Source organism: Emiliania huxleyi, assembly GCF_000372725.1.
Source record: "Emiliania huxleyi CCMP1516 unplaced genomic scaffold EMIHUscaffold_39, whole genome shotgun sequence".
In the NCBI taxonomy this organism is placed as follows: Eukaryota; Haptophyta; order Isochrysidales; family Noelaerhabdaceae; genus Emiliania; species Emiliania huxleyi.
The window spans coordinates 797,260-809,531 of NW_005199045.1; the positions used below are offsets into that span (position 1 = coordinate 797,260).

Sequence of the window (12,272 nt, forward strand, 5' to 3'; positions counted from 1 at the left end):
AGAGAGAGAGAGAGAGAGAGAGAGAGAGAGAGAGAGAGAGAGAGAGAGAGGGCTGGCGCGACCAAGCCGCACCTCCGACACGAGCAGCCGAGCGAGAGGGAAGGGGCCTCTCCTGGCTGAAGGCGCAGCGCCTACCGCACCACCCACGGGACTGAACCCACGCTGGATTCGGTACTCTGGAGGTGTGGTACTAGGCGCAGCGCCTCGGTCCGCTCGGGCGCGCGCTCGCGTAGCCCGTCCTACGGAGAGAGAGAGAGAGGGAGAGCTTGTTTGTTTGTGTTGCCCGTCCTACGGAGAGAGAGAGGGAGAGCTTGTTTGTTTGTGTGTCCCGTCCGGGTCCTACGTGCTGGAGACGCCAGCGTCAGGGGGCAGGGAAGACGGTGTTGTGGCGTCTAGATCACCGCGTGAGTACGAGGGGCTACGCGTACAGTGAGTACAGCGGAGCACGGCCGAGTACGGCTGAGTCCGTGTCCTCTCGAGCGCCGGTTGGAACGACAAGAGCACGTCTTCCGCTTCTAGACCGCCGGGCCTCCCACGCAAACGCGCGCCAGCCCTGGCGGTGGTCGCACAAGCACGCCGCAAAGTAGAGCTCGCGGTAGTCGGGCGGCTGCGCCCCGACCGCGCCTGTGGAGCCGCTCCGCCGCTCTTGCGCCGCCGCCGCCGCCGCCGGGGTAGTGGTAGGGACGCCGCCACTCAGAGGGAGGCTGTCGCCGCCTGCGAGCGGGGCGGCGTCGACGGCGACGGGGGCGCCGTCGCCGTGGGCGGGGATGCCGGCGCCGACGCCCGTCCCGCCGCTCTCCCGTCCGCTGCGGCGTGCCGCGGCTCTCCTCTCCGCCCTCCTCTGCGCCGCGGCGAGGAGGTCGCCGCCGAGGCCGGCGAGGGCGCAGCGGCGGCGCCACGCGGCGTTGGACATGCAGAGCTCGGTGAGCGTGCGCGAGACGCACGTGACGCGCAGCAGCTGCTCCACGCCGAGAGAGTCGAGGATGCGCGCGACGCAGTCATCGGGCAGCGAGAGCAGGCTCGGCCTGCCGCAGTGCCCGTGAGCGAGCGGCGTCAGCGCCGGCTGCCGCCGGTGGCGCAGCCCAGCGGTGTGGTGCTGCTGGAGGACGTGCGGCACGTTCTCGATCTCATCGCAGGAGGAGGCGCGCTTCATGCGCCTCCGCCTCCGGGGGGCGAAAGGAAGGAAAACACAGGAGGCGAAAGGAAGTCAGCACAATTCCCAAGGACGCACGAGCGAGAAGCACAGCAGAGGAGACAGATGACGATTACCACCCAGCGCACGACCGCCAACTCTCCGGCGCAGGCCGCGAAGAACCGAGTCCGCGGGCCGACGGTCGCGGCGCGCCGGCGCGGCAGCGGACGCAGCCCGGTTTGCAGCTTCGCGAGCTACGGGGGCGGCCACAGCACGGCCCGGTGCCCACCTTCCGCGGCGGAGGCCGCGGAAGCGCGGCGGCTGCGGAGAGGCACGACAGCATGATGACAAAAGCACGCTGGCGGGGCACCGAGGCAATCGCAAGGGAGCCCCCAGCGGGCTCTTTGTCGGTAGCATCGATGCCGCAACGCAAGGACTATACAAACGACGCCGAGCACCACGGCAAGTTCCAGGTGTGGCTCCAGGCAGGCAGCTTCCAAGGCAAGGCGCGCGACGGTGCGGCGGTGCGGGCAGAGCACGCCGCTCCCTAGGCTCACGCGTGTGGTTGTCTTTGTAGGAGCGGCAGCAGCGGGTGAGCGCGCAGTACGAGAAGCGGGTGCTGGGCTTAATGAATAAATAATAAATAAAAAATAAATCGAGCAGTCATCTCCAGGAGAGATAGGCGACGCACGAACACAGAGGCACAGTGCGCACCCCGCCCCGCTCACAGGGCGTGTGCATCACACAGGCGTGGACTTCTGGGATTCCGATAGTGGCTGGTGTAATAAATAAAACCCTCTACTGTGAGATGGAATAAACAAAGAATCATAGAAAATCAATAAATAGAGCAGTCATCTCCAGGGAGAGATGGGCGACGCACACGAACACAGAGGGACAGTGCGCGCACCCACCGACGTTCCATATTAAGCATTATGTTTTCTCGCTCGCCGCGCGCGGCACATGGCACAACACGCAACGAATAAAGCAGCAGCTGAGAGCAAATTCAATAAATGAATAAATAAAACGGTCCAAACTCTGAGACGAGATGGGATTTAGGGACATGTGTCCCCGCCCTGCACGATCTTGGTGTGAGGGATCTTCAATCCGTCCCCTCACCCCCTGGTCACTACCCGACACTAGAAGAGCAGCAAGAAATGGGGCTGCGGCTACGGCTGCAATAAATAAAACGGACACCTCTCTACTGTGAGATGGGTAAAAAGGATGCGATGAAGTCAACGAAATAAAGCTCTGGACGCCCCTCCTCAAGACCTCCTCGGCGGGCGTTGGTAACGCCTCGAGCGGCGGCACGCCCGCCTCAGTTGGCCACTCCTACGCCTTCGGCAACACCGAAGAGAAGGCCCGCCGCCTAAACATGGGCTGCAAGGCGCGCGGGCAGCCCGGCCAACCCTTCGACCACAAGAACGGCCACGGCTACGTCAACCGCGCATCGCGGTTTCTACCACGACGCGACGCCGCCCTCGCCACCGCCGCCCTCGCCGCCGCCGCCCTCGCCACCGCCGCCCTCGCCGCCGCCGCCCTCGCCGCCGCCGCCATCACCACCCTCACCGCCGCCGCCCTCGCCGGCGACGCCCTCGCCGCCGCCGCCCTCGCCGCCGCCGCCCTCGCCGCCGCCGCCCTCGCCGCCGCTGCCCCCGAAACAAGCAACCGCAACACCCGGCCGCCCCAGCTGGCCCACAGCGCTGCTCTGCTACTCCGCCGCTCTGCTCGGGAGGCGAATGGGGCGGGGGCAGCTGCTCTGCGGGGCGCTCGCCCTGGGCCCGCGCACAGCCAACGCAATGGGACTCGGGCACAGACCCGGAACCAACAGCACGATCGTGGACAAACAGGCAGGCGAAGAAGAGAGGATTGGGCGGTATGGAATCGCGGCCATCGCAACCATCACAGCGATCCACTGCCTCTACCAATGGAAACGAAAAAGGACGAGAGCTCCACAAACCAACCCACCCTCCCCAGCACCGGAGAACATGACCGACACGGAGACGGGGCAAGGAGAACGTCAGCCGCTCCTCCCGACGGCGACGCGAGGTCACATTAAGCACGGTCACGAGACCGCCCCGGAACCAACACACACGAACACGCGGCTGCTCGAGGACATCCCCGGAGCGGAAGGGGTGACCGTGGTCTGCTCCGAGTCCGGACAAACGCGCCACGAGGGGCACAGCTTGGACAGCAGGCGCGCAAGAGACAGAAAGCCAGGGAACAAAGAGGAGGCAAGTAGGGGGGGTGGCTCGTAACTGAGGTTCGCCTTCAGAGACAGCCGCCTCCCCATGTGGTGATTGTTGTTCATAACGATATCCCTACAACCACGATCGATGCGAGGACGCAAGTCCACCAAACTCGGCCATTCCAACGGCCAGACCGCTCGCTTAAGGCTGATTGGCTAGACGAGCGGTCTACCTCCGACAGGGCGGCCCGACAGCGCGTGGATCCGGCCCGCCCCGGCGGGTTACGGTTTAGCGCGCCGACAGACCGCCCTCTCCATCACCCTCGCCCAGGGATCTACAATGCTGTCTTAAGGTCCGACAGGTTCGGCACCGGGCACCGCCTCGGTATACAAAATGCGCCTGCGGGCGGACCCTTACAGATCACAGATCACACTAAGCGAGTACTACACACAGAGCATGCCACAAACCACAGGATGGTGATCCCCGCAGGACCAATGCATCTGCGCGAGAGGCGCGCCGGGCTGGAGAAGGTGTGGCTGATCGTGCACTTCTCGGAGTGGTTCAGGCCGGGGCCGACGGATATCGTCCACGCGCGAGCCGATTTCTTCCGTAATTTCTCTTCTGTCACACTTGGTTCAGCGGATCACCTGCCTGGTCAACCCTCAGAGAGTATTCTCGTATTACTAGCTCCGAGTAGAGGGGGCGTCCTGCAGTTAAGGGAAACCTGGTACGCGGGGCTAACCCTCGGAGACTACGCACACGGCCTCGCTCCGCAACGCGGCGCGCAAAGGCGGCGTGCACGTTGGTCTGTCGCCGCTGAGCAGCACCGACTGTCCGGCCGCCACTCTGACCTGCGAGTCTGCTCAGCGGCGTGTGCTTGGTGCGGCGAGCGGCGGCGGGAGCGGACGGAGCCGCTCGAAGACCGCACCAGCGACGATCGATGATGACGGCGTGAAGGCACACAACACAGAGCGGCCGCACATTGCTCGGTACCCCCCCTGCACATCTAAAGCCATCCCTGCTGCTAGGGGGGGGGTCTGACCCCCCCAGCAGCAGAGCGCTGCTGCTGGGGGGGGGGGGGGGCCTGACCCCCCCAGCAACAAAACGCTGCTGCTGGGGGGGGGGGGCCCCACCCCCCCCCGCCAAACGGGAGCTTTACTGGTACGCGGATGCCCGGAGGCCCCTATGCCGACCCATTACATTTCCCCCTCCCGGGGAAACCTAAACCCGGGGCGGGGACGTCACTTGCCAGTCCAAATGCGTCGCATTACGCAGCCCGTCGAACGCCTCCCCCTTCAAAAATAAATAGAAAACGTCAATACATACACGTAATCATCGCGTGCGTGGCGGTGCGATGGCCCTGTGGTTGCGTCATACGTACCACGTGTCACGTATACGGATTATGGATCTCCGCCGGTGCGCCGCGGCCCGCGGAGGGCGGGGCGTCTTCGACGTATCACGTATCCGCATTACGCATACGTCCTTTTCACCGCAAAGCTTTGCCCCGGGGACGGTGCAATGGCCCGCGCGGCGGGTGCCTTACGTACCACGTCTCACGTTTACGGATTATGTATCTCGCCCCGCGCGCGCCCCCAAGCCTCCCCCCCCCCTTACGTATCACGCATACGCATTACGCATTACGTATTTTTCTTTTTGTGCTCGCCAAAACAGATGATTGCGTGGCAAATGTTCAGGCCACTCGCAGCCTTGTTTTAAAATCCAATACGAATCCCAATTGTCAAACTTGCGAATCTACGTGCGTTGCATGATGGCCCCGCCGCGGACCGCGTCGTCAGAGGGCGTTGTGCTGATCCCAGCCATCGCCAAGAACAGCACGACTGGCTACAAGGGCGTGTCCTTCGACCGCAGCAAAAACCGGTTCGTGGCGCGGGCGAGGGATGGTGGCAAGGATGTCTCCCTCGGCCACTTCGACACCGCCGAAGAGGCGGCCACCGCCTACGCTCGCTCAGAGTACGGCCACGCCGACGCCGCCAAGCTGCTGCAGCCCCGCGCTGCTCCCACTGCCGATGGCCTCGAGGCGATACGGCAGGCGGAGAGGGAGGGCCTGACTCTGGCCACCAGCGGCAACAACAGCACAGGCTACAAAGGCGTGACCTTCTGCCCGAAGGAGCAAGGCCGCAAGAAGTACAAGCTGCAGGTGTGGGATGGCGGCAAGAATATCAGCCTCGGCATGTTCGCCACCGCCGAGCAGGCGGCGCTCTTCAGCGCCCGCAGGGAGGCGGGCAGGGACACCGGCGATCTCACCGCGCCGCCGCCGCTGTCCTCAACCTCTGCGGAGCTGCCAGTGTACGAGCTCAGCATTCTGACGCCTGAGCAAATGGCCGCCGTCCCGACATATAGTCCACCGTCCAATTTGGACTATAGTCGAGCGCGTCGGAGAGGTGTTTGGAGACAGGCTCATGATTATGCGGCAGCCCTAGCGGCAGCGCCAACTTATGGCAGCCCTAGCGGCAGCGCCAGTGCGCGCACATAAAGGGGGGGGGTTGGGGGGTTAGGGGGTGGCTGTCGAGGGCTATGCCCGAGTCTGTTGTTACCAGCGCACATACAACCCTAGCCAACTTATGGCAGCCCTAGCGGCAGCGCCAGTGCGCGCACATAAAGGGGGTTGGGGGGGGGGGATGCGTAATACGTATGCGTAATACGTGGTGCGTAAGCCCTCTCCGACACCTTGGGCATGCGAATGCGTAAAACGTATGCGTAATACGTGAGGCGTAACCCCCGTCAGCCACCACTTCTCACTCGAATCCGGAATGCGTGTGCGTAGTACGTGGTGCGTAGGCCCTCTCCGACACCTTGGGCGTGCGAATGCGTAAAACGTATGCGTAATACGTGAGGCGTAACCCCCGTCAGCCACCACTTCTCACTCGAATCCGGAATGCGTGTGCGTAGTACGTGGTGCGTAGGCCCTCTCCGACACCTTGGGCGTGCGAATGCGTAAAACGTATGCGTAATACGTGAGGCGTAACCCCCGTCAGCCACCACTTCTCACTCGAATCCGGAATGCGTGTGCGTAATACGTGGTGCGTAGGCCCTCTCCGACACCTTGGGCGTGCGAATGCGTAAAACGTATGCGTAATACGTGAGGCGTAACCCCCGTCGGCCACCACTTCTCACTCGAATCCGGAATGCGTTTGCGTAGTACGTGGTGCGGAGGCCCTCTCCGACACCTTGGGCGTGCGAATGCGTAAAACGTATGCGTAATACGTGAGGCGTAACCCCCGTCAGCCACCACTTCTCACTCGAATCCGGAATGCGTGTGCGTAATACGTGGTGCGTAGGCCCTCTCCGACACCTTGGGCGTGCGAATGCGTAAAACGTATGCGTAATGCGTGAGGCGTAACCCCCGTCGGCCACCACTTCTCACTCGATCCGGAATGCGTGTGCGTAGTACGTGGGGCGTAGCGCGCCTTGAGAGGCACACCCCGATCGGCCGAAGGTGGATGCAGAAGACAGATTCGTAATACGCAAGACATTTGTAGCTCCCTCAGGCGCCACTTGGCTCGGGCACGACACCGAAATACGCGACGTCTGGCCGACGCACTATGGATCGCGGGCGCGTATTTACATAACATGGCCGATCTGTGCATTCTGGGCGATTACATATGCGTAGCAGTACAGCTCACCTCTCCCCCCAGCAGCAGAGCGCACGGACCCAGCTCTCCCGCCTCTTCGCCGCCGCCCCCCCTCCACCCTCGGCTCGTGTTTGAGCGTACGCTCGAGGCGGTTGTGTTCACCGCGCCTTCGAGCCCGGTTGGCAGTAGGAGGGCCCGCCGGTGAGACCACTGATTTTGGTGTCGACCATAAATTCTCGCCACTGGAACACATGCTACTTACAGCTGCTGTCTGTACAGAGATGCCAGCACCCCCCACAGGCAGAGCGCTCCTGCTGGGGGGGGGGTCCGAAAAACGAACGCACACCAAGCGCTAAGCGTGAGGAGACACGATTTCGAAGGTGCATCTGAGCAAAATTGGGCCCGCTCAGGTGTGAAAAAAATTATATGGGTCAACCTGCCGATTCGATCCGGAAGCCACTCGACCACCGAGCGGCCGACGGCCGAAGTAAGCAGAGTAGATGATGGTCTAGAAGTAGCGTTCAATCAGCGACCGATACCCGTAACACATTACCGAGGTGATGATGGGAGAGGGGGGACGACACCGCCCGATCTACCCTCCGGGGTCCCTCGGCGGCGTGCACCTCGATCCTGGAGCCGGGTGACCCCAAATGTCGTGCGGTGTTCTCAGGCCCAGTGAGGTAGTGCATCCGACTGCCCCGGATCCAGCTGAACAAGCTCCTCTTGTAGCATGAGCACTCTCAACATGGTCTTGCTATGATCCACGGTCGCAGTTGGAGAGGAGGTCCTGGGGAACGGAAACTGATGGACCTCTCTCCAGCGGACGCGGGACGGAGGGAACGACGCGGCCCGATTTCTTCTGGGTTCCGCCGTTCGGTGAGCTTGCGCCTTGTGTATGCCGATGGCAGCCCATGTGGCGGACGGCATGCACAGGGGTGTTCATGGGGTTCCGTACCATGCGGAATCGACCCTATCCAGTGCTCAGTGCTCAAGTGCTCACAAGGTCATCCGCCGCTTTTCGACGAGAGGGATTCCTGTACCCTGTACACACATATGCGCGCTGCGCTCGCCGCCCGCTCGGGCGCCTCCCGAGCTTTTGCGTCGTCTTCCGGGAAGACGATCCTCATCACCGGCGCCGGGACTGGCCTCGGCGCCGGGTCGGCTCTCGGCCTCGCCGCCGCCGGGCACCGCGTCATCGCCGCCTGCCACATCCATCCGCAGATTTCGACGCTGATGGCAGAGGCGCGCGGGCGTGCGGTGCAGCTCGAGACGGCAAAGCTCGACGTCACGCTGGCGAGCGACCGCGAGGCCGTGTTCAACAGGTTTGGCGAGTCTGTGGACATCGTCGTGTGCAACGCCGCCGTCGGCGAGGGAGGGCCGCTCGCCGAGCTTCCGACTGAGAGGCTGCGCAGCCAGTTCGAGGTCAACGTCTTTTCTCAGCTCGATTTTGTGCAGCCATACGCCGCCGCGATGGTCGCAAAGGGGGCGGGCAAGATTGTCTTTCTGTCGTCCATCGCAGGTCTCTTCACGGTGCCGTATCTTGGCGCGTACTGCATGTCCAAGCACGCGGTGGAGGCGATGGCTCTGACGCTGCGGCAGGAGCTCGCCTCGAGTGGTGTCAAGGTCTGTGCCCCGAGAGCTGGCCCGCAGGTCCCGAAGCCGTGCCACTCGTGCGGAGAGCGCGTGACCTGGCTGGCGCACGCCGGCGGCGCCCAGTACCACTGCGCAACAGAGTGCCAGCCCCACCCAGGTGTGCACCATCAACCCGGCGCCCTTCACCACGGGCTTCAATGACCGGAACGTGGAGACGCACGCCGAGTGGTTCGACCCGGCCGTCCACTTCACGCCGAAGGCGGCCATCCAGGACTTCCAGACCGCGATGGCCAACGGGATGCAGTACGCCCCAAAGTTCATGGGGGGCCTTGGCGGTTCCTTGGCGGTTTGCCCGCCGGCTTGGGCTTTCGCCGCCCCCCCGGGGGCTTAAGAGGGGGGTTTTTACAAAATGGTTCGCCCACACCCGCTTGGGACTCCCCCCCCCCCCCCCCCCCGCGTGAGCTAGGGTGGACGAGATGGTGCGGCTCATCCCGCTCGACAACCACCGGGCGAGGGAGATGCACACCCCCAACTGGGAGGTCATCTGCAAGCAGTACCAGGCGCGTGCTGTCTCGCGGAGCCCCCAGCCGCCGCCCGCGGTGTGACCTTGCTTGCGCGGGAGCTCCGCAGCCGCCTTTTGCGTCCCCCCCACAAGCTCCAGACCACAGCACAGCTGTGAGTGCGGCTGGACGGGGCGCACGCACACTGCCTGCGCCTCTCGCCTCGCCGCAGGCCGCCTGCTGGGCGAGCGACCTCGATGGCAACTTACCCGACGACTTTTGGGGCGCGAGTGCAGTGGTGGCGGAGAGGGACTCGTGCGGCCGTAATCGTGAGTGGTGCCCTAGCCCCCTGGTAGGCAAGACGGAGGACGGGACGCCAATGCCGCCGCTCGACACCTCCGAGCCGCCGACGATGGCTGCCGCTGACGTTCGCCCCCTTGGGCTGTGAGCACTGAGGCGCCACTGGCGGGCAGCGTGAATCTGCTGCACACTTGATCATTATTGTGACAAACAAACCGCAGAGTAGCAGTTAGCGGCAGTACTGGTATGGTGTGTGGCTTCTGCCTTCTCTTCGATCACACAGCTCGCTCTCAAACTTGCGTGTGTACATTTTGTCCTGAATGTGTGTGTATCTGAGGTCGTGAGAGACAGCTTCACCCTTGGGTGTTCATTGGTTTTTGCCGTTCCGCGTTCGTCCCGCCTGGGTGTTCATATTGCCGTCGTCCCAGCTGTGTGCAGGTGGGCCCGCGCCCCGCACCACACAGCGGGTCCCCAAGCGAGAAAGAGACAGCCAGCTTCAGGCTCGGACCAGGTCTCGACCCCATACGCCCTGCGACTAACCCCCTCGCCGACCGCCCGACCCCCCCTTCCCTTTCTCTCCAACCTCGACGAGCCGATGGCCGTCGAGCCTCTGCTCTGCGGACTGCGCGCCCCCGCCCTTCGCCGCCCCGCACGAACACACCCCACACGCACACACAAGACAAACCCGGCGTTCTCTGCCCTCAAAAAAAGAAAAATGGCAAAAGTAATATATCTTTACTTCCAACACCCGGACGTTCCCAGGGTGATGGAAGGTTCGACGCACCCCCGGACTGAGCAGAGAGATCCCAGGGCATCTGGCCTGGGCTGTCCACCCCGCCCCCACTTGCCCTGACTGCACAGGATAGCGTGCCCCGACAAACGGCGACACATAGCGGGGGACACTGCGCCGGGGGGTGTGCCTAACTTTGGTGCTTTGTGTGGGTCGCGTTCCCTTGGTAGCTGTGTGGCTGAAGCCCTCGTGCCGCTGGCTTGCCCCTTCCAGCGGCTGGCCCCTCGAGACTGATGGTGCTTGGCGGTAGGAGGGGGAGAGGGAGGCCCGGTGGGAGGAGAGGGAGAGGGAGGCCCGGTGGGCGGTGGGAGGGGAGGGAGAGGGAGGCCGCCTTGGGCTCTTCTCCTCCCCCCTCCCTGGGCTCTTCCCCTCTCCCCTCCCTGGGCTCTTCTCCCCACCTGCCTGGTACTCTCGGCCTGATTACCGGAGCGTCTGCTGGAGAGCAGACGCTGGGGGGACACTCACGCCCGAAGGCGGTACGCACGACCCGGAGGCGTGGGGATGGGGGGGAGCAACTGAGGGAAGCCGCTCATCGAGCCCGCACGGCCAAAGATACACTCAATCGAGCGCGCGGACGGCGCAAAGCCCGTCTGAGTGCTCGGTTGAGCGACCAGTCAAGCATCGCAGTTTATCTCCGGCGCGCTGGAGGTGCAGCGGCCGCAAGGCATTGCGCGCAGACGCGCAGGCGGCGTCGAAGAGAGCCAGATCTCAGCCGGCGGGTCTCTCCCGCGCGGCAGTCCGGGAAGGATCGATGGAGACTCGCAATCGGCGCGTGTTGCGCACGCTTGACAGCGGTGGCGCGCCAGAAGGTCGTGCATCTCTGTCTGACGCTGCGCGTCTGGCTCGCGAGGGGCTCGCATTGAGAATTGTGTCCGGCGCGCGGCGCGCGCGCGGAACGCTATAGTAGTTTATAGTATAAGTTCAGAGTACTATACAACACGCGCGCGCCGCACACAGCGCACGACACACCCGGCTGGGCTCTCTGGCGCGCAGGGGTCGAGCCCGAAAGCGCGAGCAGAGAAGACGCTTTGGAACTCCTTGGAGCCGCGATTTCTCTGGCCAGATCCGCCAGGAAGGAGGCTGGGCACGGGCTCTGCCGGTCGGCGGCGATAGGAAATGACAGCTTGACTTTCGGCAGCCGGGTCGACGGCCAGAGAGAGCGCGCGTGAGCAGCCGAGGGTCTGCTGCGGTGACGTTCCAAGCCGCGCCGCACGCGGAGAGGCACGCCCGATAGGGCTGCTGCAGGCCAGCCGCGCGCGCGCGGACGTCGGGTTGCCTGGAGGCCGCCGCCGGAGAGGCTACATCATGCAGGATCGGCGCTCGCGAGAGCGCAACTCAAAGCGAAATCCACTTCTCACACGCCTACCCAATGGGTCCTCGGAGAGGGTACCCTGGGAGGAGCGGGGCCTCGACTCGCCATAGTCTGTCTGCCGGCAGCGCCGCCGGCAACATCGCGGCTCGCGGCTCGCCATGCTGGCTGCCGCCGCCGCCGTAGCTGGTGCGCTGCCACCCATGCCGGACAGCCTCGCCGAGGCGGCGAACGCCGTCCGCGAGGAGGGCCGCTCGACCTGGGCAGCCTACTACAAGCACGCACGCGGCTTCGACTCGCTCAGGCCCCTCTCGCACCGCGGCGTCAACGACTGGGGCTCCGTGGGCATGATGGCGATCGACTGTTTGGACACCCTCTGGCTGATGAACCTGACGGCCGAGTTCAAGCAGGCGCGCTCGATCGTCGAGGAGATTGATTACACGCCCGCCGGCCGCGAGGCGCGGTCGGTCTCGACTTTCGAGATGACGATCCGCGGCCTGGGCGGGCTGCTCTCCGCGCATGCACTTTCCGGCGACAGGCTCTTCCTCCGCAAGGCGGAGCAGCTCGGGGAGGCGCTCAACACGGCCTTTGTGCCTGGCCGCTTCCCGCTGCCTTCCGTCAGCCTCAAGAAGCCAGGGGCAGGTGCGGCGAGCCTCACATCGCCCAGCCCACGGCACCGACGGCTCCAGCACAGCGCAAGCCACAGGGCTCCCGCCGCTGACTTCGCGACTCAATGACGCGCTATGAGCATGCACCCAACTCCCCCACGTGCACTGTGCCTTGCACTTTGACTGCCGCGTCAGCTCCTGCTCGTGTCCGGGTGGCCCGCAGCGCCCCGCCGGAGGGCCGAGGCCCCCCCCCCCCCCCCC

At 64.3% G+C, this 12,272-nt stretch overlaps 4 protein-coding genes across 4 annotated transcripts in view; all 4 read left to right on the plus strand.

Moving 5' to 3' along the window:
- Window positions 1–1,149, plus strand: part of EMIHUDRAFT_436216 (hypothetical protein) — a 5,866-nt gene extending 4,717 nt beyond the window's left edge. The window contains exons 10-12 of the mRNA XM_005771302.1: window positions 1–128; window positions 201–236; window positions 527–1,149. The exon at window positions 1–128 is cut by the window's left edge and continues 29 nt beyond it. The gene's annotated coding sequence lies outside the window, so the exon portion shown is untranslated. The remainder of the gene's footprint in view (window positions 129–200; window positions 237–526) is intronic.
- Window positions 1,150–5,086: 3,937 nt separating this feature from the next.
- EMIHUDRAFT_209596 (hypothetical protein) lies at window positions 5,087–5,812 on the plus strand (the record flags this gene model as incomplete). Its single annotated transcript, XM_005771303.1, has 1 exon — window positions 5,087–5,812. The coding sequence occupies one exon, from the start codon at window positions 5,087–5,089 to the stop codon at window positions 5,810–5,812; it is 726 nt and encodes a 241-aa protein (XP_005771360.1).
- Window positions 5,813–7,964: 2,152 nt separating this feature from the next.
- Window positions 7,965–9,452, plus strand: EMIHUDRAFT_102403 (hypothetical protein; the record flags this gene model as incomplete). Its single annotated transcript, XM_005771304.1, has 5 exons — window positions 7,965–8,534; window positions 8,662–8,807; window positions 8,971–9,103; window positions 9,237–9,294; window positions 9,361–9,452. The coding sequence occupies 5 exons, from the start codon at window positions 7,965–7,967 to the stop codon at window positions 9,450–9,452; spliced, it is 999 nt and encodes a 332-aa protein (XP_005771361.1).
- Window positions 9,453–11,564: 2,112 nt separating this feature from the next.
- Window positions 11,565–12,150, plus strand: EMIHUDRAFT_209599 (hypothetical protein; the record flags this gene model as incomplete). The annotated part of the gene is made up of 2 exons (XM_005771305.1): window positions 11,565–12,045; window positions 12,110–12,150. 2 exons carry the CDS (start codon window positions 11,565–11,567, stop codon window positions 12,148–12,150), a joined length of 522 nt encoding a protein of 173 aa, XP_005771362.1.
- Between the last annotated feature and the right edge of the window lie 122 nt (window positions 12,151–12,272).